We start from the raw sequence: 25,890 nt of genomic DNA on the forward strand, positions 1-25,890 counted from the left end.
ACGGTTTATGATCTGTAGAATTATACTCTTCAGGATTGGCCAGTGCAGGGGGAAAGCCTTAAATAATCAGCTCTGGTCTTGTTAGAGAGAGAAAAGCGCTTTTCACTGTGGTCAGCTGCTGTTCCCAAGGTGTTGAAGTAGCAACTTTAATCAATACCCAGCACTGTCTACAGTGTTTTACACAGAGGAATGATTTTATGCAACTTATGCTTTTGCTTTAAAGGTGCTGTTCCACTTAAAAAAAGGTTATTTGAATATATTAAGCAAATAAACGTTAGCAAAATTTGTCATAATCATATACAAAAAAACTACACAGAATTTTTATTTTCCTGTGGCAGCAACCTACACTATATGGACAAAAGTATTGGGACACCTGACCATTACGCCAACAGAGACTTTTGCATTCTAAATACAGAAACATTAATATGTAGTTGACCCCCCCCCCCCTTTGCAGCTATAGCAAATACTCTTCATCTAGGAAGGATTTCCACAATATTTTTGGAAGTGTTTCTGTGGGAAATTTTGCCCAATTATCCAGTAGAGCATTTGTGAGGTCACTGATGTTCGATGAGAAGACCTGGCTCGCAATCTCCATTCCAGTTAATCCCAAAGGTGTTCGATGGGGTTAAGGTCAGAGCTCTGTGCGGCCAGTCAAGTTCTTCCACCCCAAACTCATCCACTGTCATGCTGGAATAGAAAAGGGCCTTCCCACAAAGCATGCATTCCATTAAGTAGCGTTCATCTGCCAAATCCAGAGCCATCCACCAGATGATGAAGCTTGATTGATCACTCCAGAGAACACTTTTCCAATGCTCCAGAGTCAAATGGTATTGTGCTTTATACCACTCCAGACAACTCTTGGAGCGCCTAGTGATCTTCGGCAATGAAAACCCATTTCATGAAGCTCACAGAGCTTGTGCTGGTGTTACTTCCAGAGGCAGTTTGGAACTTTGTAGTGAGTGATGCTGCAGAGGATTTCTACACACTACCCTCTTCAGCACTCAGCAGCCCTGGTCTGTGAGTGTGTGGGGTCTACTGTTTTGTGGCTGAGCTGCTCCTACTACCAGACATTTCCACTTCATAATAATAGTACCCGGGTCAGATCAGGCAGGGCAGAAATTTCACAAACTGACTTGTGGCAATCATATTCAAAGTCACTGAGCTCTTCAGAACAACCTATTCTCCTGCCAATGTTTGTCTATGGTGAAGACTGCCTATATGCTTGATTTCATACACCTGTTGACAGGTGTATAATGGGTTAATGAGTATGGCTGAAACACCTAAAATAAATACAATTAGGAGAGGTGTCCACATATTTTTGTCCATATAGTGTATTAGTGTTTGGTTTTCTGTCAGATTTTAATTAACAGTTCCATTAAAAATATGGCATGTCTTGTCAGTATCTTGGTCTGGAGCATTTTGACACAACACAGTTAATGCATCTACATTGTTAATGCATGGATACACACTTTTCCACTATAAATATTCATACACTTGTGTAGCATATATACAAAGTGGCTGTCACGTGTTCCTTTTGGGACACTGGATATTGAGTAGACTTCTCATGCCTTTGGGTGTTTTAGAAAAGGTAAACTTGAATGTTGGTAAGAATTTACTGGTTTAACCTTTAAAAATTTGGTAGGGGTATGTAGACTACAACAGCAAGTGCAATCTATGAATATTTTTACCTAATTACCTAAGCATGCTTTACAATATGCAGTATTATAGTCATCGTTGTTGACTTTACCACTTTTCCTGACTTGGTCTTTTCTTCACCAGGAAGTGAATATGATGAAGAAGAGGTAGACTACGAAGAGTCAGACAGTGATGAGTCGTGGACAACAGAGAGTGCCATTAGTTCTGAGGCTATCCTCAGCTCCATGTGCATGAATGGAGGAGACGAAAAGCCATTTGCCTGCCCTGTTCCTGGATGTAAAAAGAGATATAAAGTAAGATGGATAAACAGATAAACCTCATTTGAGGAGCACATTTGTTAACCACATTGGGAACATCAACAGTACTGAGTGTTGGGTCAAAGCAAATGTATTTAAAACCCTTATGAGTATTTAACTTCCAACAAGTTGCTGATTGTTGTTAATAGGTTCAAACAGTCTTTGTAAGTATGTGGTGTGGAGAAGGGAGATAACTTCCAGACAGCAACTTGATTAGCTAATGCTTGCTGTTTGGTCCTGTGATCTCAGATTCCATGAGGTGAAACTTTAATGTAGAAAGGTATTGCCATTAACAAGGGATACAAAGTTAATAGAGAAGCAGATATTTCCGTTAAAAAGAGTGTATTGCTAAATTGGATTCATTTATTTAGAAAAAGACACATACAAGTGACTATCACAGAATATAAATAGGTCTATATAAGTCTTAATTTAGGAGAAACCTTTACCCCAAAAACAAAGCAGGTAACCACAATCTATTGTAAATAAAGGACCTGTACTTTCAACATAAACTGAGAAGGGCATCAGGGCAACAGCTCTACCAAATAGACTATCAAGAACACTGAATGCAAGGGGTGTAGGGAGTTTTGCTGGCTTCTATGCCTCATTCCAGAAAAGGAAGTTTAGCTGACCACATGCAATTCTATAAGGGGGTTGCAGATGCTCTAATAAGCAAAGATCCAAGTATTGGAGCAGCACCACAGACCGATATATGTCTCCTTACCTTGAATGAAGGGGTTCTACGGCTGCTGTTCTGGCAGTAAAAGAGCGCCACTGGAGGCAGATCATAATACTTTCATGAGTCTGTGGGCAACTACATGATATAATAGCAGTACCACTGCGTTTGCACTGGGTAGTAAACAGCAAATGAATATATCACTAAGTAACAGTAATATAACAGACTTTAGCATGTACCTTACTATAGCTGCCATGCGTAATAACAATCCGGCGGCACTTGAAAATATGGCAATGCAGTCCCTTCCTGGTTCAGCCACATGCCCCTTAAACATAGTCTTTTCATACTAGTGTATATTTGTCTGGATTTCAGGATTATTCTTCTACGATTATTAATCTCGCTTCTAATTTAATGAAATACTTTTTTTGTGCTGGGAATGGGCTATTGGTTTTACTTGACATTGTAAAAGGCGCCATTTGTTTTTTCTGCTAGGACAACGTTTGCAGTTGTCCCTCTTTTACCTAGAGCGAAATTGTATATTTAATATACAATATATATAATGTGTAGAAGAAAGAGCTTGCAAATAAAAGCACATTAAAGCTGCAATTAAAACTTTTCCCTGAGCCCCTCCGCCGGCAGAGCCGCTGTATGTGTATAAGCCGCTTGCAGTCTCTTGACTCTCTCACTAACACTTGTGTCTTGCACCGTGTTTATTTCTGTCCGCAGAAACCTGTTAATAGTGTGAACATATTTATAGTGCAGGCAGATACAATAAATGAGTGTTAGCCGGGTATCACATGGCACACCCGGGCACTCTGCTCTATAGGGCTAATTATGCCACAATCGATGATTCTGGGGGAGCTTTTCCTATTTAAGAGCCTACGAGCCCTATAGACATTCTGGAGTTTAAGATCTCCAGAAGAATAGGGCTTGTTTATGAGTAAAGTGTTGTCAGTGGGAGGGTGTATTGTAAAAGCTGCAATATCTTAACTCAGGAAGCAAACAAGCCATTGTGATTGCAAGAAGGGTCCATTATCCCAGGGGGCATCACTGCACCACTGAGAGTTTCTTTAGAAGAGAAAAGCGACCAGCGGAGGCCTGTAATTTGCTACATCCTGTCTGTTCTCTGTTTGATTGCCAGCCGGCCTTTTATTGCCCAAATAAGCGCACTGTTCCTGCCTGCTTTTCCTATCACACCACCTTCATCTCAAATGTGCAAGGACTGTCTCAAGGATATCTTGCACGCCACTAAGTCAAAAGGGAATGAAATTAATGACCCACGGGAACATAGAGCAAGAAGCAAATAAAAAGTAATGATTCCGAGACTGGAATAAATAGAAGGTGCCCCTCCCCGCTTTTTTCTCTCCCCCAAGGCTTTCATGTGAAATATCTTGTCAGATGCCAGATACAATATTCCGGCTTTTTTTTCTGGCATAAATTATATTAATGCCTCTGCCATTTGGAACGACATGCCTCTGCCCACCAAATATTTCAGATTGTGTAGTGCCAGGAAAAATCTAAAAGGAATGGTCATGTCAAAGTGTAAATGCAATATGACCGTTTCTTCATGCTTAAATCAAGCAGTCCCCTCCCATACTCTGTGGAATGTTCCTGATGCCCTGAATCCTGCCATTAAGGGAGAAACCATTAGGCACATGGAGGTGCCGTCTGCCAGGAGTTGAGCTGTAGCGGCTCGACGCTGTTTCTGTAATCACCATAGAAATGCATCAGTGAAACACACACACACAACCACACACACACACGTATCACTGTCACTTGTATTAGTATTATGAATTTATTTATTTTTATTATGACAGTCATAGACATTCCTGATTCACATAGGATAGGCCAGTGAAGGCAAACCCCAGCATTTACAAATGGACTACGGCATTCCATCACCATTCTCCGTCTATATATATATAATATCTTTATTGTGACTCTGTGTTAATAATCTGTTATCGTATGCAGGGCTGCAGTTCCTGCATTAAATTCACGTTTCCAGTCCTAGAATCAAATGTACATGGTGCTGCAGCTATTCCCATTCACATCACTGTGTTTCATACTTGGCCTGATACGTTGATTACAATGCAGTATTCATAGAAACATAGAAAGTGACGGCAGATAAGAACCATTCGGCCCATCCTGTCTGATCAATAAGGATTACAGTAAACCCAGAGAGAATTTGCATGATATGCTCTGGCTATACCCTTGGCAAAGGTAAAATCATTGCCGGGAAACATCTCTGATGAACACTTTGCTTATTGTGGGACGGTTTCCTACAGGATAGGTCCTGACCTCAGTGACACCATCAATACAGTTTTGTAGGATCCCTCTTACAAAGATAGATGTGCCAAAAATTTACAGACACTAGACTAATTTTTTACATTTCAGTTTTGGCATTGCCATAAAAATCAGCTTTTCACAGCATGTAAATAGTCTTTGTGATCAAGCAAAACTTCACTGAAAACTGATGAAGTTAGTTTGCGATATTTCCAGAATGAAAATCTGCAATGTTATCATATTCACCAATTTATCTGGTAATTTATCCACAATGCCAGCTGCAGGTGACATCATAATATGGCTCCACAAGTATTACTTTTAGAGCTGTAGGTCACTCCAATACACTCATACCCACCAATCATCACGAGCTGCAAGAAAAGAGGGCGAAAGAGGCAAGTTCAATAGCCATTGAATTAAAGATGTCTGACAGTGAGCTTGAAGAGCTAGGTTTAATTACTCATGTCCTGTCTCGAACAGTTTGGTTATCTTTTTCCATTCATTCATAATTCCTCCAAAGATAGGTCCCGGGCATTTATAGCATAAGATAACAACACCTAAGAGGAACATGTGATTCCCTGGGTGAGAGTTTTGAATTCTTCGTTAATACTTTATATAATATCATGTATCCCATTTTTTTTTATTGTATCACTGATATATCTATATGATATAAAACATTAAAAAGCAAGTGACGCTACTAGAAATATCTTTACCTTCAAGAACATTTCCCATGTGGGTTAGTGTGCTGTCAGTGTTAAGGGCTCATTAATCTTTGTTATGGGTCAACTAATAAGGTGTCCAAAATGTTATGTGGAGTAGGAAGAGATGTTATTACAGTTATTTATGTTGATTATATATACATAACTTAAATGTAGTGCTGAACGTCGAGAAATATTACACGTTTAAAGTATGTGTGTTATTATAGATATAGAAATGCTGGGAAATGGCCTGTTGCTAAATGGAGATACAGAATTCAAAAGGAGAATAGAATGTGTTTTATTGAATAAAGAAAAAACAAACTGATATATGCACAAAATTCTACAAAAAATAATACAAACAAAAATAAATGTTTAATTCTTCGAGTGCGCACATATGCATGTATCTTAGAGAGGACTTATTTATTGATGATATCATGGAATCTTGTTTTTTTATGTTTTTCCCCTCAATTACACTCAAGCAGGGGGATTTTGTATTCTGTACCATTTGTCCAGGTCATATGTAGTTTATTAAGCTGCTTTTTTAACCCCTTCGAGACAAAGGCTGATTTTACTTTTTGTACCCTTTGTGACAATGGCCTTTTTAACATTTCTGCGCTGCTTGTGTTTAGCTGTAATTTTCTTCTTTCCCGTTTACTGAACCCACACACATTAGATATTGTTTTTTTCAGGACAAGAAGGGCTTTCTTTAGATGACATTGTTTTGATTGTATCATATTATTTACTATTAAAAAAATTATAAAATATGGTGAAAAATTTAGAAAAAAATGACTGTTTCTAACTTTTAGTTGAAAAATCTTTTACTCATCTATAAAAGGTAATGAAAAAACCTGCTAAATAGATTCTACTATTTGTCCTGAGTTTAGAAATACCCAATGTTTTTATGTTTTTTTGCTTTTTTCTTCCCATTATGGGGCAATAAGTACAGGTAGCGTTTTGCTATTTCAAAGCCATTTTTTCCAAATCTGGTAATTCTTCCCCCCATGTGCCATTTCGGGTATCTTTGAACCCGGCCAATGCAATTTACCCCATCAAGTCATATATTTTTGAAAACTAGACAGCCCAGGGTATTCCAAATGCTAGTATTTTAACTCTTTCCATGCACCATATCTACCACCAGTCTTTGTCAAACTTTATGGTAGTCATTTTTTTGCATTTGTTTTGTCATACACATTTTACTTCAGGTATGAATTAAAATGTTCTAGTTTATGTCACTATCACAAAACACCCCAATATGTGTTCAGCAACATCTCCTGAGCGCAGCGATACCCCACATGAATGATTTTGCCTGGCTGTTTGGGGGCAAAAGGGCCACATTTGGGGCATGCGCATTTTTCAATGTTGAACTTTGGCATTTGGGGATCCACTGCCCATGCCCTATTTGGTACATCTTTGAGCCGAGCCATTTCAGTGTGCCCAATAAACCCATATATTTTTGAAAACTAGACACCCCAGGGTATTTCAAATGCTAGTATTTTAACTCTTTCCATGCACCATATCTACCACCAGTCTTTGTCAAACTTTGTGGTAGTCATTTTTTTGCATTTGGTTTTCCACACACATTTTAATTCAGGTATGAATTAAAATGTTCTCGTATATGTCACTATCACAAAACACCCCAATATGTGTTCAGCAACATCTCCTGAGTACAGCGATACCCCACATGAATGATTTTGCCTGGCTGTTTGGGGGCAAAAGGGCCACATTTGGGGCATGCGCATTTTTCAATGTTGAACTTTGGCATTTGGGGATCCACTGCCCATGCCCTATTTGGTACATCTTTGAGCCAGGCCATTTCAGTGTGCCCAACAAAACCATATATTTTTCAAAACTAGACACCACAGGGTATTTTAAATGCTGGTATTTTAACTCTTTGCATGCACATATTTTACCACCAGCATTTTTTCAAAGTTTGCAGTAATATTTTTGTGTGTGTATTTTTCCCACACACACCTTCTTTATGTATGAATTTACAGCTCCTGGTATATGCCGCTGTCACACGACACCCCATAATGTGTTCAGCAACATCTCCTGAGTGCAGTGATACCCCACATGCATGGGTGTGTCATTTTTTGGGGGAACTAAAAGGCCACATTTGGTACGTGTGCATTTTTCTAATTGGAAATTAGATGTGTGGCCATCCTTCCCCCCGTGTTAATTGGGACGTTGTTGAACCTGGCCCATTCAATTTACCCCATCAAATCATACATTTTTTAAAAGTAGACACCCCACGGGCATTTAATATGCCAGTATTTTAACTCTTTCCATGCGAGAATTGTTTTAAGCTAATATGCTAATTTTAGGACTTGCTCACAAAAATATATTTTTTATATATATATATTTATTTTTTTTATTATTTTTAAAAAAAAAAAATGTAACATTTTTTTTCAACTTGGAGGTTCCCCTGATAGTGACATCAGTGGGAAATGATTTTTACATTTTACTGTTTTTTACTATTTTTTTATTATTAATTTTATTTTATTTTTTAATTTATTTTTACTAATCACACTGTGATTAGAAAGCTGGGCTCCATTGACTTGCATGGTGAATGCAGTACCTGTATTCAACCTGCAAGTGGAGCCAAAGTTCTCTAGATGGTCTGGACCATCTAGCGAACTTTTAAAATTTGTGGTTCCTGTTATAGGACGGCGGCCATCTTCCTTGATGGCGAAGATTGCCGGCAGCTGCGGCTGTGACCGCTCTCCGGAGCGGTCACAGCCCATCAAAAGGTTAGTGTTTGGTGTCGCTGGATGCCTCCTGATCGAGGCATTCCAGCGACACCATTTAAGTTTAGGAGGCGATCGTCGATCGCCTCCTAAACGCTTTTAAAACGGGCGTCCGCCGCCATACAAAGTATGGCGGATGTTGACGCCCCGTGGAGGGGCCAGAGATGGCCCCTTCGTGCCGATCGCGGCGTTGCTGAATGCCTCGAGGTCGAGGCATTCAGCAACGCTTTTTGGGTGCAGAAAGCGATAGTAGATCGCTTTCTGCACCCGTTTAAAGACGTGCCGGTCCTGGCACGTCAATTGTCATAAAGCACATGCTTTTCCGTGCCGTGCCAGGACCGGCAATTGTCATTAAGGGGTTAAAGCAATACCTCTACCCTCTGTATTTTGTGGTTCCCATTGAGGCAGAGACGATTCTTAGGTGTGCCATTCACACTGTTGCCACGGTCCGGCAATTATGGTTATAATTTGAGGAGGTATGCTTTATGAATTAGGTCTTCCATGAATTAATTCTTCGTGTTTAGTTTTAACTGGATCTAGTTATCTCACTTTTTCTTCTATGCATGTGTGTACTTATATTCTTTATACCCAGCTCTTTAGCCATCATTGAATTATGAATTTACTATTCTATTCAATATGGAAAAAAAGAAACTTTTTTTATGGCTGATTGACATTAGGGGAACTTTAATCCTACCATGAAATTTTCAATGTACCAGTCCAGAGGAGTAAAACCATCATTCGGGATTTCCAGTGTTTTATCCCTGTTTGGTACCTTCACACCTTGGCGAACATTAAAAGTTGATGTTAGCACAGTGGAAAAAAGAGGTAGCAATTAATTACAGCGAGGGAATTTATTTCTCTGTTACTCACATAGATCCGGCCTCACCTTGACTGTGCTTACCCCCTGCCTGTTACTTGCATGCTCTATGGCTTTTATTAGGGCTGAACTAAATCTTGTCTTTAGTCATAATTCATTTTCACCCCTTCTCCACAGGTGTGGCTTCCATTGGCAACATGACCCACAAAGACTCACTCATATACCTCTGTTTATTTATTACCACATCCGAGTTTCTAGACTTTCCCTTATGATGTTTAATTTGGACACTGTTGCAGGAGTTCTTATAAGCCACGGGAAAATGACGAACGTTTAATATGTTGCACCGATTTTTATACTTTTGAGTCCTACTGGGCTCAGATGTTCAGTGGGTTAGACAGGAATCTTCCTTCTTATACCCAGTCAAGGGCATCGCAAGGACCCACCGCCAGTGTGGGGAAAAAGGACTTAAGCCAGTTGTGGCCCAGATCTGGCTCGTTCTGCTTTTTCTCTGGTGGAGCTAGACCAAGCCAGTCACTCAGACAGCAGGCCAGAGAAAGAACAATGAAGTCTCCGGATGTTTATGAGTCAGAGGACCATGTGATTAAAGCAAGGATATGGGCAAATGGCTTAACAAGGACAGAACAATAAAACAATCAGCACATGTGGTGAGAGGCAAGTCTCAAATGACTACCTAAAATAGAGAGCTCTTCCGAATAACCAGTAACATGCCAGAATTGCTGCAGACTTTCCTGTTTGACTGTATCTGTAAAGATCCCCCTCTCCTTGAGGTCCCTGTGTAGGTCTCCCTGCATCCGACCACATATGTGCTATCAGCATGCAAAGTGATCAGAATGGGAAGAGAAAGCAACAAAGATGGAACCACCTGGTGACATTACTATGACATCATCAGGCGTGATCCTCTGGGGTTAACAAAGGCCCCAAATGGGATCTTAAGTCATGATGTCCAAAAAAGCTAGTAAAGAAAAGTGTCCCCAAAGACCCCACACCCCTAGAATAAAACGCTTTGTAAAGGCCATTTACTGCTCACCAACCCAAATGTACTTAACAAGAACCGGCTCTGTGTGTACAGAGTGGAGGGGACAAACGTGGGTCCCCTCTTGTGGGACTTCACACCCCGTGGAGATTTTCAACCCCTTCCTCCATTCCTTGGCCAAAAAGTTAACAGGGGGGCCAGGTCTTCTTGTCATAGACAAATCTTCATGAGTATTTCTTCTTTAAAAAGAAAACTGTAAAAATCTGAATAATGGGTGTTATTTTTTTTTCCTTTAGCCATTTTTCCTTTTTAATAGTAACACATATGATTGTGATTTTCTAATAACCTAAAATGCTTTTGCCTCCTAAAAATTCATATTAACGCAGTTCTACTTTGGAATTATTTGCATTTACTTCTGTTTTACTGTTTTATGTGACGTGTCCATACATTTGCTGCAAAAGTTAAACACTTTTATTTCAGATTTATGTCAGTAGTTTCGTATGCCATTTGGATATATATCGTTTTAGGAAATAACAACATAGTATAATAAATACCCGGGCTGACTACCTGCCAGGAGGATGCCTCCAGCAGCATTAGTGAACATATTGCACTAGTCTAGCCTGGTCGTCTTGCTTTTATGAATTATTTGAATTTTTGGCTTAGCACTGACACGTATGGCTGCGTTCATCCTGTATCATCACTGGTATCATCACTGGTAATGATTAAGCCGCATCTCGACAAATTCCTATATGAATGGTGTGCGCAGCACATGATGTGTGAACAAGTACCCTTTCACAACCAGAAACAAACAAATAAAAATCATCGCATAGTTATATAAAAAGGACAAAACGTTCTGCTAATGTGACATTATGTGCAATAAACTCTGCAGATCATAAATGCCACTCGCTTGTTAAGTCTGCCCAGATGCAATGATTGCTCAGCTCAATTATTTTACGGCTCTTATCAATTGTGGCCTCTGACTCAAAAACAATTAAGTTCTCCTCTAAAAAGGAGAAAGGGGGTTGTAATAGTGGCTTGATTGTGTGATGATGCTTAAAAAAATGGGTTGTTGGTTAACCCCCTACTTAGCTTTAGGGTTACGTAGGCTGTGGAACGGCGTCCCTGCTAGAGAAGGCATATGTATTTTTTACATTTTGCAGTTCTGTGCATTGAATAAAACAGGCAGACTACATTGGCCACATGGTTCTCGTCTGCCGTCAAATTCTAGGTTTCTGAGCAAACCTATGCAAGATTTAAACAAGTAATATATGTGTATGCCCACCTTATGTGTGTAACGTGGATAAACGTATGTTAGCTTTCAGTTCTCAGGACTGGCATGATTGCTCTTGCCTATTCACTTATCTCTACCCTGTGATAGAAGTTGCAGGTTGCTTTTGATTGGTTCAGGCAGCCCTTTTAAAGTTGGAGAACTTCAGGACAGGATATTGATTAGATGCTGGCCATAGATCTTCTATGATGCGAACAATGACACGGATTACCGGATGTATTAATTAGCATTGGTTATGCTAAAAACACCCCTTTAACCCCTTAAATATATGTTGAGACTGTAGCCTTATTCAAAAACTACCCCCCTCCCAAAAAAAGTAAGCTTCTGAAAAGAGCATAGAACCTAGGCTGTTTCACGAGGGCTATGACTATTCATGCATCCATGTGTGCATTATTCCAGCCATTTATTTATTTATTTTTTACTAATAAACCTGGCTTAGGCACAAGTAGTTGAAATAATTTTTACACTTTTAAAAAAAAAAATTACTTTTTTAAAGTTTTTTCCCCCTGTTTTTGAATTATAATGCAAGACTGTTTATCAACATGCCTAGAGACGCCAGCTGTAGAAGTCTATCATTTAGAGATGTAGTGTTGTATAACAGTTGGGGTATAAAATGTCCAAAAGACATGCAGACTATGCTATATGACACATATTTAAAAAAGGACAGCTATACCTTCTGTTTAATGCTATCCTTTATCTGCAAGTCATTTTTTCGATAGCAGGTAGAGACAAGCACACTCTTCTAGCAGTTGGTTATCTTTTTGGTAACTTGGTTTGTCATTAGTACTAAAATCGTGAAAAAAAGGGGTTTAGTATTTCCAACCAACACAAAACACAGAGACCATTCCATGCCAGTTGTTTTTTTGGTTACATATCCATTTTAAGTGCAGGAAAAGGAAGCAAAGCATCCGAATGAGGAGGGGGTAAGAAAAGAAGAATGTTCCAACTTTCTGCACATCATTGATATTGTGAACGCTGACACAAGGCAGCAAAATCTCAATGAGAAAGCATTGTGCTTGGTTCTGCTCATTTAATTGCGTTATAGTTGAGGGGGGATTTCTTACATGGTTTTTAGAGTCTTCTGGAGAGGCTAAGAAAAATAAAAGTTCCATAAATAGTATCCCACCACTGTCCCAATGACGTTTTCTTTTAAAATACTGCTGCTCTTTCCAACTCAGAATTTCAAAACTGGTCTTGATAAGTTTCTTGCTAAAGAAGAACTGTAACTATCACATCTTTGAACATAAGTAAGTTATTTTATTGAAAGGACCTATAGTTTTTTTCTCAATAAGTAGAGTTGTTTTGTGATATATTTACATGAAAAGTTTACCTTGTGGTATGTGATAGGTAGCAGCCAGCTGCATTATCTAAATTTACATTCTGTCTTAATATTTTCTCTCTCCTTCTCACCCACCCTTAAAAAGGAGACTGAACCAAAAATATCAGCAACTTAGGGCGTAGATACATTAATTGGGCCATAATCATGTAGATCCTGAGCATGGGAAGCTGAAATACCTTTTGGCCATATTATACTTATTAGGCGGCTTTTTAATAGATATGTATTGTTTATTTTAATACGTAAACACCATTACATGGGTTTATTAAGTGTATAAAACTGTACTATTTGGGAAAAGAGATCCGCATATAACATTTTGCGTAATGATGTGACCACCTAGGACCTGTTCTTTGTAAAGAATGTTACTGTTAATTGGTCTCACGGCCGATTCAAAGCTCATAATGTTAATCCTCACTCGAATCTGACAAACATCTGTATTTTCTCTTCTCACCCACAGAATGTAAACGGTATTAAGTACCATGCCAAGAACGGCCACAGAACACAAATACGAGTCCGTAAACCTTTCAAATGCCGCTGTGGAAAGAGTTACAAGACCGCTCAGGGTCTCCGGCACCACACAATCAATTTCCATCCTCCTGTCTCCGCTGAGATTATCAGGAAGATGCAGCAATAAAAGCTGAAGCTGTGCCAAGAAAACCTCACCAGCAGAAGCTGATTTTGAAAACAGCCACCCTTCTTTTTTGATTTTATTTTTTTTTTGTAAAGAAAAAAAAAAGAATTTCTGTTGTATTTCAGGGGAAGCACTCAAGTCCTACGAAACCCGAGTTTCAGTGCATGCTTTAATCAAAGAATTCCGGTTCTTTGGAATGGTGTCTGTTCATATAAGTCATTCTTTTGTACATTTGCACATTTCTGATCACCATACCCATTAGATTTTTGAGAAGGTGCTAAAAACAAAACAAAACATTAAAGACAAGGCGTACGCTTTGTAAGGGGGGAAACAATTGTTGCCTTGTCCCCACAACAGACATTATTAACCCTTACAGTACCGAGCAAGAGAGGGCAAAACGGTTGAGCGGTCACACCCAGCCCCCCCCCCCGGCACTCAGAAGGTATTATAGTAAATTAGGTTGAATGGATGTATTACTTAGTTGTGATATTTCGTGAATGGGAAGCAATCCTGGCATGGATATCTGGGCACGAGCTCTTTAAGGTGGCCTAAGACCGCCTTATTATGAGAGAGACGTCTGCTGAGCTTCACTAGCTGGTAAGACTAAGCAGCGCAAGGGCCGTGACGTTCATTTGCTCGAGTTCAGCCTTTTCTATATCGATCGTGCAAGCGTGTGTGACTGGGAGTGTGGAGCCTTAGCACCTTTGAGAAATCCAGGCCTTGTTGTCACTGACCGTTTCGTAGCACATTAATCTCCTTCGTTGTGAGAGTCCACTGATGAAAGGAACATAATGTGCATTTAATACCAAATTACCACCACTTTCAGACTCGTTAACCTGCCTTACTTAATAAACTTAGTATGTTTGGTAGCAGTTGCGTAGGTAATGGAACTATAAATAAGATTGTTTTAACATATAAGAAAAAAAAAATATTTTCATACTTAAATAACATACATATAAAAGGTTGTGCTTGCCGTATTTCCTATTATCTTGCTTATACTATTTTTGTTACCAGCTTAAAGTGCTACAATTCTTGTCTGCAACTAGCAAAAACAGAAAAAAAAAGACAAAAAAAAATAACTTCAGTGTTACAACTGGTTACTGATTTACAGAACAAGGTCTAGTAATGGGTTACAGCAAACTTTTTTTTATTTGTGGACCAGGTCGCTAGGTATTTTCTCTTTTTTTTTTTTACCTGCCCCCCCCGAATACGCTACAAAATAAGGTTTTCTGACTTTATGCATCCTTGCAGGTTTCGACCAAAATTTCAATGTGAACTGTACCATACTTGGTATTTTAATCAATGAAATCTGGAGGCCATGTTTGTTATTCAGTGCCAAACTGAGCACACCTTACCGTACATAACCTTTTTCTTATGGTAAGGTGTATACATGTGTAGTTAAAATTTTAGCTTTTTACCGTTTAAAGCATTTTTGAATGAAAGTGAAGCCTTTGGTAGGAAGAAGCTGGTCGAGCCCCTGCATTGTATTTCCTATTCATCACACAGTAACACAACACACCCTTTTATACCACAACCTAAAATCTCCCCTGCAATCACAGGGATGAACTGAACCAATGACTCCAGCAAGAGTTAAAACTAATGGACTCTGGAGTCCAACAAAGGTTACAAGTTTGCCAGCATCATGGCATATTAAAGGGATCTGGGTAAGTTTGACGTGCCATTTTCAGGTTACCTAGTTAGTGATGACAGCCCGAGACGGGGTTATAGTATCTACGCCCTATCATACTTACCGATGGCAAAAAGTATAGATCCTTAAGTACTCACATTAAGTATTTGCAATGGTATGTTTACAGTTCAGAATAATGTATAGGTCACGCTGGTTCCCCACCCCCCGAGATCCTGCCTCCCAATCCTCATTGGGTGAGGGATTGCTCAATTACATTAATGAGAAATAACATAAAAGTCATTGAATAACCCCTAGGCATTCGGTTTACTGAATATCACAAGTAATATCATTTTGGAAGCAATCAGTAATATTTATTTGTCCTCAGCCACAATAAAAGTGGAATACTTTACATTTTTTTAATTTAAATTATTAAAGTTAGCCTAAATTTGTGAATCTTTTTGTTACGGATATTTTTTGCTATTTACGACGTGTCCACTTGATGCAAACCTGCAATGCTGCTTCAAGTGTAAATTTCATTTTTGTTATTATTGGTTTACCTTATTTGTAAAAATACAACTCTTCATCCTAGGATGGGGCTTTAAACGCACTTTGTAGTTCTCTATTGCCAACAAAGTAAATGCTGCCTGCATTGTCAATAAATGCAAATATTGTGTTGTACATGTAGGCTGCGTCCCAAGGGTCTCAACCCATTGAATGAAGGCATGGCAGTTGGAAGGGAATTTAAAGTGGTTCTCCTTTGATGTTCACAGTCGACTTTTTTAAAGTCACTTTTTGTTATTGTACTTTCTTTTAGACTGCCCTGTAATATTCATTTCATTTATCTGTTTAGCCTTACAGGCCACTTTGGTGAAATGACAAACCATATAGTTGAGCAAAGTGGTGCCTGCCACAGGTGGTTGAAGCCAAGGGTCACCTGTCTTGCGTTAACATGTCTGGATCGTGCTCTACACATATAAACGGAGCGTTCTGAAAACAGCATTAAAGACCATTCTAGATGTGGGTTAACGGAGGGGCTCTTCTGGAAGTTGAGCAGAGCCACACTGTTATAACACCTACTGAAGGGAACCTAAATGAAGGATAAGCAGCTGAGGAAGACCAGTCTTATGATGATGGTGTTGAAGATGAATAGCTGCTAGGAAAGACAGTATATGTAAAAATAAGTTGTGGGCAGGTTGACCCATTTTCACCTTTTAACTGGGAACCATTAAGGAAAATGTGTAGTTACATTACAGTATTGCATTAAACTTATTAAAGCTCTACAGGGTGCATTTGATTTATTATTTCCCAGTTACAAGAAACCCCAAAACAATATCTACGTAAATAACCTGCTATTGTGTTTTGAAAGCGGTGTTCTCTCATCATTTTAATGGAGCAGTCGGCCATCTTTCCAGGACGCACATACGTGTCAACCTAAAGAGCTGCTCTGCAATGGGTGGGATGTGGCCAGTCGGCAACAAGTGAGATGTATGTGTGTCCTGGATAAAAATGACCAATGTGGTCATTCTAGTTATCTACCTAACATATTTGCCAATTTCATACAGAGAAAGAGAGTCTGGCCTCTGCTAACAGATATTACCTGTGAAACAAACTTTAACCAAAGTCAGCGGCCGTGTTGGCTAAATAATTGGTAGATAATACAAGATTAAATGATTACACTAGAATAAGTATCACTGTACCTGTATCTGTTGCCTGAGAAAATCAATATTTAGACAACAGGGGAAAAATGGGTATTTTTTGAAAGAGGTGTCTGGGTGTAAATCCGGCTATGGCAATTACGCTTACACGCAGAAGGAAACCATACTTAAGGCCGTGCCTTAATAGTTCTTTTATTTGCACAATTCCTTCTTTGCTTGCAAGTCGGTTCCAACAACTAAAACCTTAAATACGTGGTGATACGCGTACCCACCTCTGTAAGCGTATCAGAACGCTAATTTTATAAACTAGTAAAGCCGGTCTGAGTGTTTGGATAAAGAAACACAAAGCAGGACCTTGGCTCGAGTAGAACGATCCAGACGTGGATGAACGACTCACAATGCAACAGGCCCTATTTGGCTATTCACTATCTGCTGCAGAATTGGCAGCACTTCAGAAACAACAAGTATCTTTCTTGGCTATGTTCTTTATATTCAAGGCAGGATGTTAGCTCCTCGGCTAAACAGTTGTAAAATAATGTCATTGTTGCATGTAAATTCTTTTCGGCTATAAAACTGAAACTCCATTTTCTATTTACCTACTCATTGTGACAGTATTATTAAACAGGTAAGGATGGGACTATTTTGTTATATGGTGTATAGTGAATGTATTGTACTGTGTCTGTGAAAAGTGTGCTTAAATTATATTTTCATATGTTGTTTTTTTTTGTTGGGGATAGAGTACATTAAGTCTGAAGGTGACAGAGGTTTTATGTTTTTGAATGGAAGGCAACGTAATGAATCAAAGCTCCTGTCGAAGCTGCTTATAAATGTAAATCAAAGTGAAAATAAACTGCCTCTGACTGAGAACTGTATAAATGCCTCTTATTTTTGGATGTATTTTTTGTTTGTGGTCTTTTGAAGATGACTTTGGCCTGCACATGGTCTCAGAAGAAAGACTGAAAAGGAAACTAAACACAATATAGTATATAGTATGTATAGTATAGTGCATGACAAGCGACCGCATACATTGCCCACGTGTTATAAGACAACTGGAATCAAAATCTTCAAGAAACACCATAGGTGGCTCCTTTGGAATTGTTCCCGCTCCCATAAAAATCTTGATTTATTCACTATGGATAGAGTTGGAAGGAGAGCTGTCGTTTCATCCCCTGGATTTCACATTACGAAAGGGCAACCCAGGTGAGTTTTGGGACGTATAAAGCACATTTAAAACTGAGAATTCTTGAAAGCCACTTCACTGATTGAACCACGTATAATGAATGCAGGGGGAACACTTCCTACCAACTCTTGCCTTAGTGAATAAACCTTAACATGATTTTATAGACTGGTTGTATTTACTCAAGTCAGAAATATATGCTCAAAAACAGGAGGTCTTAAAATTGGCGTGGTGTGGGTTGCTGAAGTTTAAATTCATATAGCATTGAGCGAATATTATGAAAACTTGCTTAATGAATGAGGGCAAAAAAGAAGGATGACACCAGAAAACAACAGCTATCACCCATGGGTTTCTACGTCATCATCATACAAACTTAGGATATGGCAACGGAAGCCTTACCCCACCAAACATAGTAATGATCTGTAGCATGGGCGCCACCATTGTCTGTAATCTATAGAATGTTTATTTGAATAGCATGTAGAGTCAGACAATCATATTGTCTCCTTATAGAACTGCAGCTTCCTTGCGTCATTAGCGGTTGCATTTAAAAAAAGTGGCTACATAGGTAGTGTGTATACTTCCCAGATGCCCTGCAGCCCATTGTGTTGGGTTAACTCATCATGACTCCAGGCAACAAACAAGTGATTAAATACACAGGGAATGTCTGCCTTATGAATACATACTCACTGCAACTATTCAAGACAGGTAAATTTTACTAGGGCTGCAACTAACGATTATTTTAATAATCGATTAGTTGGCCGATTATTTTTTCGATTAATCGATTAATCAGATTAAAAAAAACAATATGCAAATTTTATTTAAAATTTAATGAACTGGATGTTAAAAAAACTTAAAATTTACATTAACATTCTTATTTTGTTATGATGTAATAAAAAAACAATATGTTCAAAGTACAAAAACCCAAACACAATATTTATGAAACAAAATAACCCCAAACATTCTGAAAAGAGGTGGACTATTACTGTTCAAGAAACTTTGCCCCAGCCCTGGCACTTTGCACCCAGCACTTTGCACCCAGCACTTTGCACCCAGCACTTTGCCCCACCCCTGGCACTTTGCACCCAGCACTTTGCACCCGGCACTTTGCACCCAGCCCTGGCACTTTGCACCCAGCACTTTGCCCCAGCCCTGGCACTTTGCACCCAGCACTTTGCACCCAGCACTTTGCACCCAGCACTTTGCACCCAGCCCTGGCACTTTGCACCCAGAACTTTGCACCCAGCCCTGGCACTTTGCACCCAGCCCTGGCACTTTGCACCCAGTACTTTGCACTGTGCCCCTGCACCCAGTCTCCAACTCTGCCCTGCACCCAGCCCTGCCCCCACATTCTGCCCTGCCCCCACACTCACGCCCTGCACCCACACTCACACCCTGCACCCACTCTGCCCTGCACCCAGTCTCCAACTCTGCCCTGCACCCAGTCTCCTGCCCTGCCCCCACACTCACACCCTGCATCCCCACCCCCACTCTGCCCTGCACTCAGTCTCCTACCCTGGCCTGCCCCCCCACCCCCACTCTGCCCTGCATCCCCTGAAACCCCACCCCCACCCCCGCGAATCGCTCTGTGCGAACGGAGCCACACGCAACTAAAAGAAGGCGGAGAGTGCAGCGGAAGCGGGGAACGCTCGTGGAGGTAAGTAAAAGGAGCCGAGTGCTCCAACAACGAATCGATCACTCGATTAATCGATAACGGAAATCGTCGACAACGATTTCCGTTATCGATTATTATCGATTTTATCGATTCGTTGTTTCAGCCCTAAATTTTACCCTTTAAAGTTGCATTCTACCCCCACCCCCTACTTGACATCATATGCAGTTTCTTGGAAGGCATTTTAATGGGATGACTTCATATCATACTATTACAATAAAAACAGAAACAGACATATATTGATTTTCCTTTATTGAAAACAGGATTGCAACAGAAGGAAAATTTGAAAAGTAAAGAGATCATCAAATACAGACTACTATTGTAGACATGTACTGTAATATTGATGCTGCCATGGAACACATTTTCGCACTAAAATCTGAGACAAAGCAAAGATTCCTTTTAGAACAAAAACACGTGAAAATTTAAATAATTTCTAATTTATAAGCTGCACGAAAATGTATTTTGTATTCTCCAATAACTTGCTTATCGGGGGTACATCATACTGGGATTAGGTTATTAATCAGCCACCAATTCCAGAGCGTTTCTCCGGATTTTGGCTCTTTCAAGTGCTCGTGATAAAACGATACTTTGCAGACCGTTAAGGTTTCTTTGCAGGTAGTTAGAAAGTACATGGTCATGGAATCCCATGGGGGTATATTATATCAAACGTCTGCTTGGCTACTAATGTGTAACACAAAGCTGGAAAGAGTTATTAGTGAAATGCATGCTGCAATCTGCCACCACTGGGGTGAAAATAGAGCCTTTCTACCAGTCCCATGCAATCTGCTGTAAGGGCTTAAGCCATACAACCTCGTGCAGTTCTGTTAATAGAAAGCCGACACATACCGATAAAATCCATAGTCCGTAGCATGTGAGATTACAAGTGATTTACTTAGGACTTGCAAAAAAAGAAAAGATTATATTGCTAGGCTGTTCCAATTATTTAAGGTGCACTTCTTACAATCACAAAGCTACTCAGACACTGACTAGAAATTTAAGACGCTCCCATCAAAGTGTGTCTGAACATGCCTCTCGAAGATCTGCTGGTCGCAGTCTGGGGGAAACTGCTCACTGCACATGGGGCAAATCTTCCAGTGACTCTCCACATGAGCTTCAAACTGGGTCTGATCATAGTTAGGAGGAAACACCACAGAGCAAAGAGGACACTTCTTCTGCATGGTAAATCTGGAAAACAGAGAGTTACGTCACTAGATGAACATAAACATAAACAATCGGTTTCATGACACACTGGGCTGGACTCAATGCTGGAGATAAATATATAAACAGAAAGCAACTACACCAGAACTGACAAACGCTTTTAAGTGAAGGCGCACATCTAACAGAAGTTACAGGGAGCAGCCCATGCCTCCATAGTCACAGTCGATACTCGAAGAGATCTCAGTTTAACTGTAATTACCTCGGATCAAAGCAGAAACCAGATTGTTCCTGTCCAGAAAAGCTTGGAGGATCCTGGTCAAGTTCAAAGAGGACATCATCCTTAAAAGAAAAAAAAAAATATTGAGGATATACACATCTGTAAATAAGAACACCATATTGTCACTCTACTTCGGTGGACACAAGACTCAATACCCAAGAAATGATGTCTTAGTTTGAGACAATATATGTTTTTGGAACTTTGAACTGCGTGGCATACTGTTGCGTGTGGATATGAATCCATTTTTGTTTCCTTGCTCTGCATTAGAGCTGCTGGAAGTCTTCGGTTGGCACTAGTTATATGTTAGCATGTTCTGGGGAGCACCTAGCTATCCATGTACCATGGCCAGGTGACCTCCAACTCTTTGCCCAATGTTTTTGCTTCTGGGAACAAAAGTATTGAATATAATACTATTATAGTGACAGAAGTTCTTTTGCTCTGAGCAATAATGAAAGTTGGAAAAAAAGACTAAAAGAAACAATTATTTTAAAGACTGGGCTGATTCCAGTAAGTCTTATTCCTGTAGACATTGGGTCTACATTATTTTTGGCAATGTAGGGGACACGGAATATTGAGAAAACAGCTTAAGCCACAAGCCATCTGTGTTATATCTTTGCATGTGATACTTAAATGATGCTACATGAAAAGACTGGAAGAAGAAATGGCTGGCCTTTACAGAGGGAAAACCTAAGCATTCAGTCGTAAGACCTAACTGTAAAACGGATCATGTCTTGCCTTAAGCTAGCAATAACCTGTCACATCTCAGTACCATGGCATGAAACCGTATAACTCTAGTAAAGCAACATAAGACACACAAGCATATAGCATACCTCCCAACTGTCCTAGTTTCCCTTCCCAGTTTTTAGCCACTGTCCCAGATTAATGGCCCAATTAGCGAGATCTTTTGACCTCCCCTGAGTGACATTTCTAACCTGAGCATCACAAAGCGGTCCTTCAGGTAGCAAAACACACCACCAGTGGCATGACGTTGGCAAAGTCTTTGGACATATGAATGCCAGCAAAAAAAACAAACCCAAAACCAATCCCTTAAATGCAGTAATTATTTTGTTAGTATTCCTTAAATTCAGTTGATAAATTAAAAACACAAAGTTTGCATTTATAGAACAGTCTAAGTGCCGCGTCGGAATAAGTTTACATGTAGGTGTATAGTTTATATGGATTAACTGTGAACCTAATGCGGCTGCCATTATCTCCCTGCCCATTTCTACTAATCTTGATATAGGACAAATACTATTATTAATAATAATAACCCTTGTGTTCCTTTAGCACTGTAGTAGAAGTAGTAGAGGGGTCTTTATACGCGGCAGGAACAGTAGAACATTATGCTTGTACGTATCTGCCAAACACATCTGTTTGGCGGTGTTTCTTGCAGGAGCTTCACTCGCTCCAGCTATGGATGCGAAATAACGGTGTCTAGCTTCGCACATCCACCAAAAAAGCAAATGCTTTCATAATGCTTTATAAATCAGATTGAGTCCCTGACTCTGTTAACCCCTTAAACACCAGGCAGTTGAACAAAGCATTGCTTAGCAATATAACCTGTTATAACCTGTTAATGAGAAAACCGTCATCTTAAAGTCTTAAAGCATAACTATATTCATTAATCAGAAATATGCGGCGCTTATGCGTTCTGTCTAAGAGCTGTGTTAAATGTTTTGAAGATATTTACTGTTGCAAGTCTAAGGGAAGCGGAGATCTTTGGGTGTTAAGTGGCCAAACCACCATAGTTAGATGATTTCTGTCTTGGCCTTCTTTCTCCTCATGCCACAAATAATCAACTCAATGGCAAGGAATATTCATGCTAATTAGATACAAAAAGAAGCCTGCCTTGTACAACAAGAGTGTCTAATTTGTGTATATATATATATATATATATATATATATATATATATATATATATATGCGCTTTTTAAATCTGTAAACTCTATTACATATACTTATTTAGTATTCAGAGTTATAAATTGTAGGATCTGTGAGAGAGTAAGTTGTGTTCTGTTTTTCTGCATATGCTGGTGCTGTGTACAGAAGAAAAGCCTTCTTTTCTTATTCTTTCTTGACTTATTACACTGCCAAAGCGGTGCCAGCACAGGAACGCAGACCCATGGAGCAGTTTCGCGAGGGTTTTTCTGAGAGCAAAGCGTACAGGTCAGAGAGAACGCTCCGCTAATTATAGTGCCCCAGATGACTAGGAGTAGAGACTGTCTGCCATATGTAGTCTCTGCCAAAAGTGGCATGATTAGGTATGCAAACAAGAGTTACAGGGTTAGTACTATCAGGGAGCTAACACTTTAGAGGCAGCTCTAAAACTTGTGACAGCTTCCTAATTATCTTCACGGGGACTCGGAGGAACGAGGGAGGCTTTTTTTCCTCCATTATGGCTGCTAAGTACCAAAGCTAAAATCCTGCCTGTCTAAGCACTGTTCGGTTTCTGCAAAAGGTTAATAGCAATTAAATGCAGCAAACTAGAGTAAATGAGAAGCAGGTCATGATACTGCCGTACTGCAAAGAGCACAACGCTCAGAAGATAAGGATTTTTCATCGGGAGTGTCTAGTCAAGACCGTGAAGCCCTGCAGCAGAACACAATGACATTTCAATTTGATCCAAAAGTACTACTCTTAATCTAAAAAAGAAAAGACAAAAAAACCCAAAAACTACTTGTCCCATGTTCCCCACAACCAGGTCGCAATTACCAACTGTGTCCATATGACAAAGGGAAACTATTTCACTAATCGTCAAAGGGATTAAAGATCTGGACATTTGCAAAACATTGAGAGCTCTTATTTAAAAAAACTATTGGAAAAGTGACGGTTCTAAAAGTGGTTTATTCTCCTAGATATTAAACGAGTCATTGATCTGTGGCTATACTGTAACCAAGAAGAAAGCTATAAGTTAGGAATGTTACATTATATGGATTTCATTTGCTCCTCTTTTTTTCCCCAGACACAAGATAAATGCAAGTTTCATTCTTTGACAAACTACATATTAAAATACGCTGATATTTGGGTGTCACTTCTTTCAACCCCATCCCTGGACTTGTGATTTAACTAGACTCACATGCTGTCCGTAAGATGAAAAACATCTGCTGGGCAGAGGCTGGAGCCTCGGCCGTCGTCTCCTTGCTAGCAATAGGATGAGCTCTGGAACAGTCATAGTGCTTTTGAAAATTAGCTACTTTTCCCTTCATGGGATTTTGAAGTCACTTCATAAATCCTGTTACTTTAGCCGGCAGATCAAAGATTTTTGGACCATAAGTTCAAGCAACAAAATATGAGCAACGTCTACAGAAATAGCAGAAAGGGGAATATTTTTCTTTTCACAATCTCTTATCTGAAACTGATATGCACTAATACACTAATCTGATAAATATAATACAAATCTAAACCTCACGAGTTGGCAAATTTACAGCCTGCTAATGTTTCTCATTGACCAGGCTTACGTTATTATCGTCTGGATCTTCCAAGCCATCCGGACGGCTGAGGTTGCGAGCAGGTTGACTACACACAACTCTGCCTTCCAGACTCCATGAGGGTGGCCTTGCTGGTGGTCCTACAGGTTGAATCTGGATTTCATCTGGGTTAAAAGCACCATCTGCTCCATCTGAGATGAAGGAGAAATAGAGATTTTTTTTTTTGAAATAGAAAACATTAAATGGAACAAAGTTGCTAATGCTTTTAGAATGTTTTTTGGTGTTTAACTCCATCACCTCTATAATAATCCCGATAATCACAAAGCATTTAAATAATCTGTGAAACACAGCAGAAACTGCCCCAAAACTTCCTCTCCACATATATAGTGAGTAGGTGTCTGTCTGGCATAAGCTCTACTCCAATAAATCCTCAAAAACAATGCATTTTTACTACAGATATATATAAGGTCAGAGTCAAAGGGTAGTTTAAACGTTAAAGATTTGGATTCTTTTATAACCAAAGGCTAGAAATGACTATGTTAATTTGCTACACATTCCCCCTACCTCTTGTTGCCTGCGTTGCATAAGGATTTCCAAAGTGCAGAACAGGTCCCTGGACAGGGATGACGGGCGCATCTCTGTGTTCTTCACACGAAGAGTTAAAGAACTGCAAAAACTGAGAGCCGCTTGGTAAATTGTGTTCAACTGCAGCTCTTTCCGACAGCTTCTCCAAATTTATTTTAAGCTCCTATGGAAAAGGCAATAGCACAAAGAAAAAGAAAACACATTAGGGGATGTACGTGATTTCAAGGCTTTAAACTGCATTTCCTAGAATATATTAAATGGTTCTGCACGATTCGGATACCGCTAGGATACCATACGTGAGAATAAACGGAGGCATGGCGGAATATATAGTAACAGAGTCTTGAGTTTTGTGTGACGTAGCACGCTATTACATATATAAAGAGATTGGTCTCAATCTGCAATGTACTTTTTAAAAGTAAAATAATTCAAAATCCAAGATTCCAATATCTTACCGTAATAGAGTTCTCCAGCCTTTTCTTTTCCGTGAGGAGTAGTTCAACCTTACTTGAAAGTTCTGCTATTTCCCGGTCTTTTTCTGCAGACTGTATCTTAAATAAAAAAAGACAGCAAATAGTATCTTACTAAATGGTAAAAATATAGAATTGCATTACAAAACTATTTGAGGTAGAACAGTGCAAAATGTCTAAGTGGCAAAGAAAAGGTTAAAAAAAAACAAACAAAAAACATGCGTTTGATGGGAGCGCGATTAGGCCACATTAATCCGTGCCTGACATACACAATCATCATAATCATATATAGGTAGGTATAACACTACAGCACTCACAGGACAAGGCAATAGAGCATAAATACATTAAATAAGGGTTTCTTTAACAACGCCATCTGAGTCCTGTGCTAACTATCAAGGGCCTCTCTGGTAACATGTAGTCCTTCATCTGTTACTGAA

General features: G+C 39.5%; 2 protein-coding genes across 2 annotated transcripts in view; one reads left to right on the plus strand and one right to left on the minus strand.

Annotated features, from left to right (window-relative positions):
- Nucleotides 1-13,413, plus strand: part of LOC149300806 (juxtaposed with another zinc finger protein 1-like) — a 117,831-nt gene extending 104,418 nt beyond the window's left edge. Inside the window, exons 4-5 of the mRNA XM_089484929.1 lie at nucleotides 1,780-1,949; nucleotides 13,237-13,413. Coding sequence (XP_089341055.1) covers nucleotides 1,780-1,949; nucleotides 13,237-13,413 — 347 coding nt within the window. The remainder of the gene's footprint in view (nucleotides 1-1,779; nucleotides 1,950-13,236) is intronic.
- A 7,111-nt stretch (nucleotides 13,414-20,524) lies between these two features.
- The window catches only part of LOC149300807 (tax1-binding protein 1 homolog), a 35,098-nt gene continuing 29,732 nt past the window's right edge, over nucleotides 20,525-25,890 (minus strand). Inside the window, 5 exon segments of the mRNA XM_089484876.1 lie at nucleotides 20,525-20,723; nucleotides 20,956-21,035; nucleotides 24,399-24,592; nucleotides 24,966-25,149; nucleotides 25,439-25,534. Of these exon segments, the coding sequence (XP_089341002.1) occupies nucleotides 20,525-20,723; nucleotides 20,956-21,035; nucleotides 24,399-24,592; nucleotides 24,966-25,149; nucleotides 25,439-25,534 (753 nt within the window).

This window comes from Sceloporus occidentalis, unplaced genomic scaffold (assembly GCF_023333645.1).
Source record: "Sceloporus occidentalis isolate IW3139 unplaced genomic scaffold, rSceOcc1.0.p SCAF_23, whole genome shotgun sequence".
Taxonomy (NCBI): Eukaryota; Metazoa; Chordata; class Lepidosauria; order Squamata; family Phrynosomatidae; genus Sceloporus; species Sceloporus occidentalis.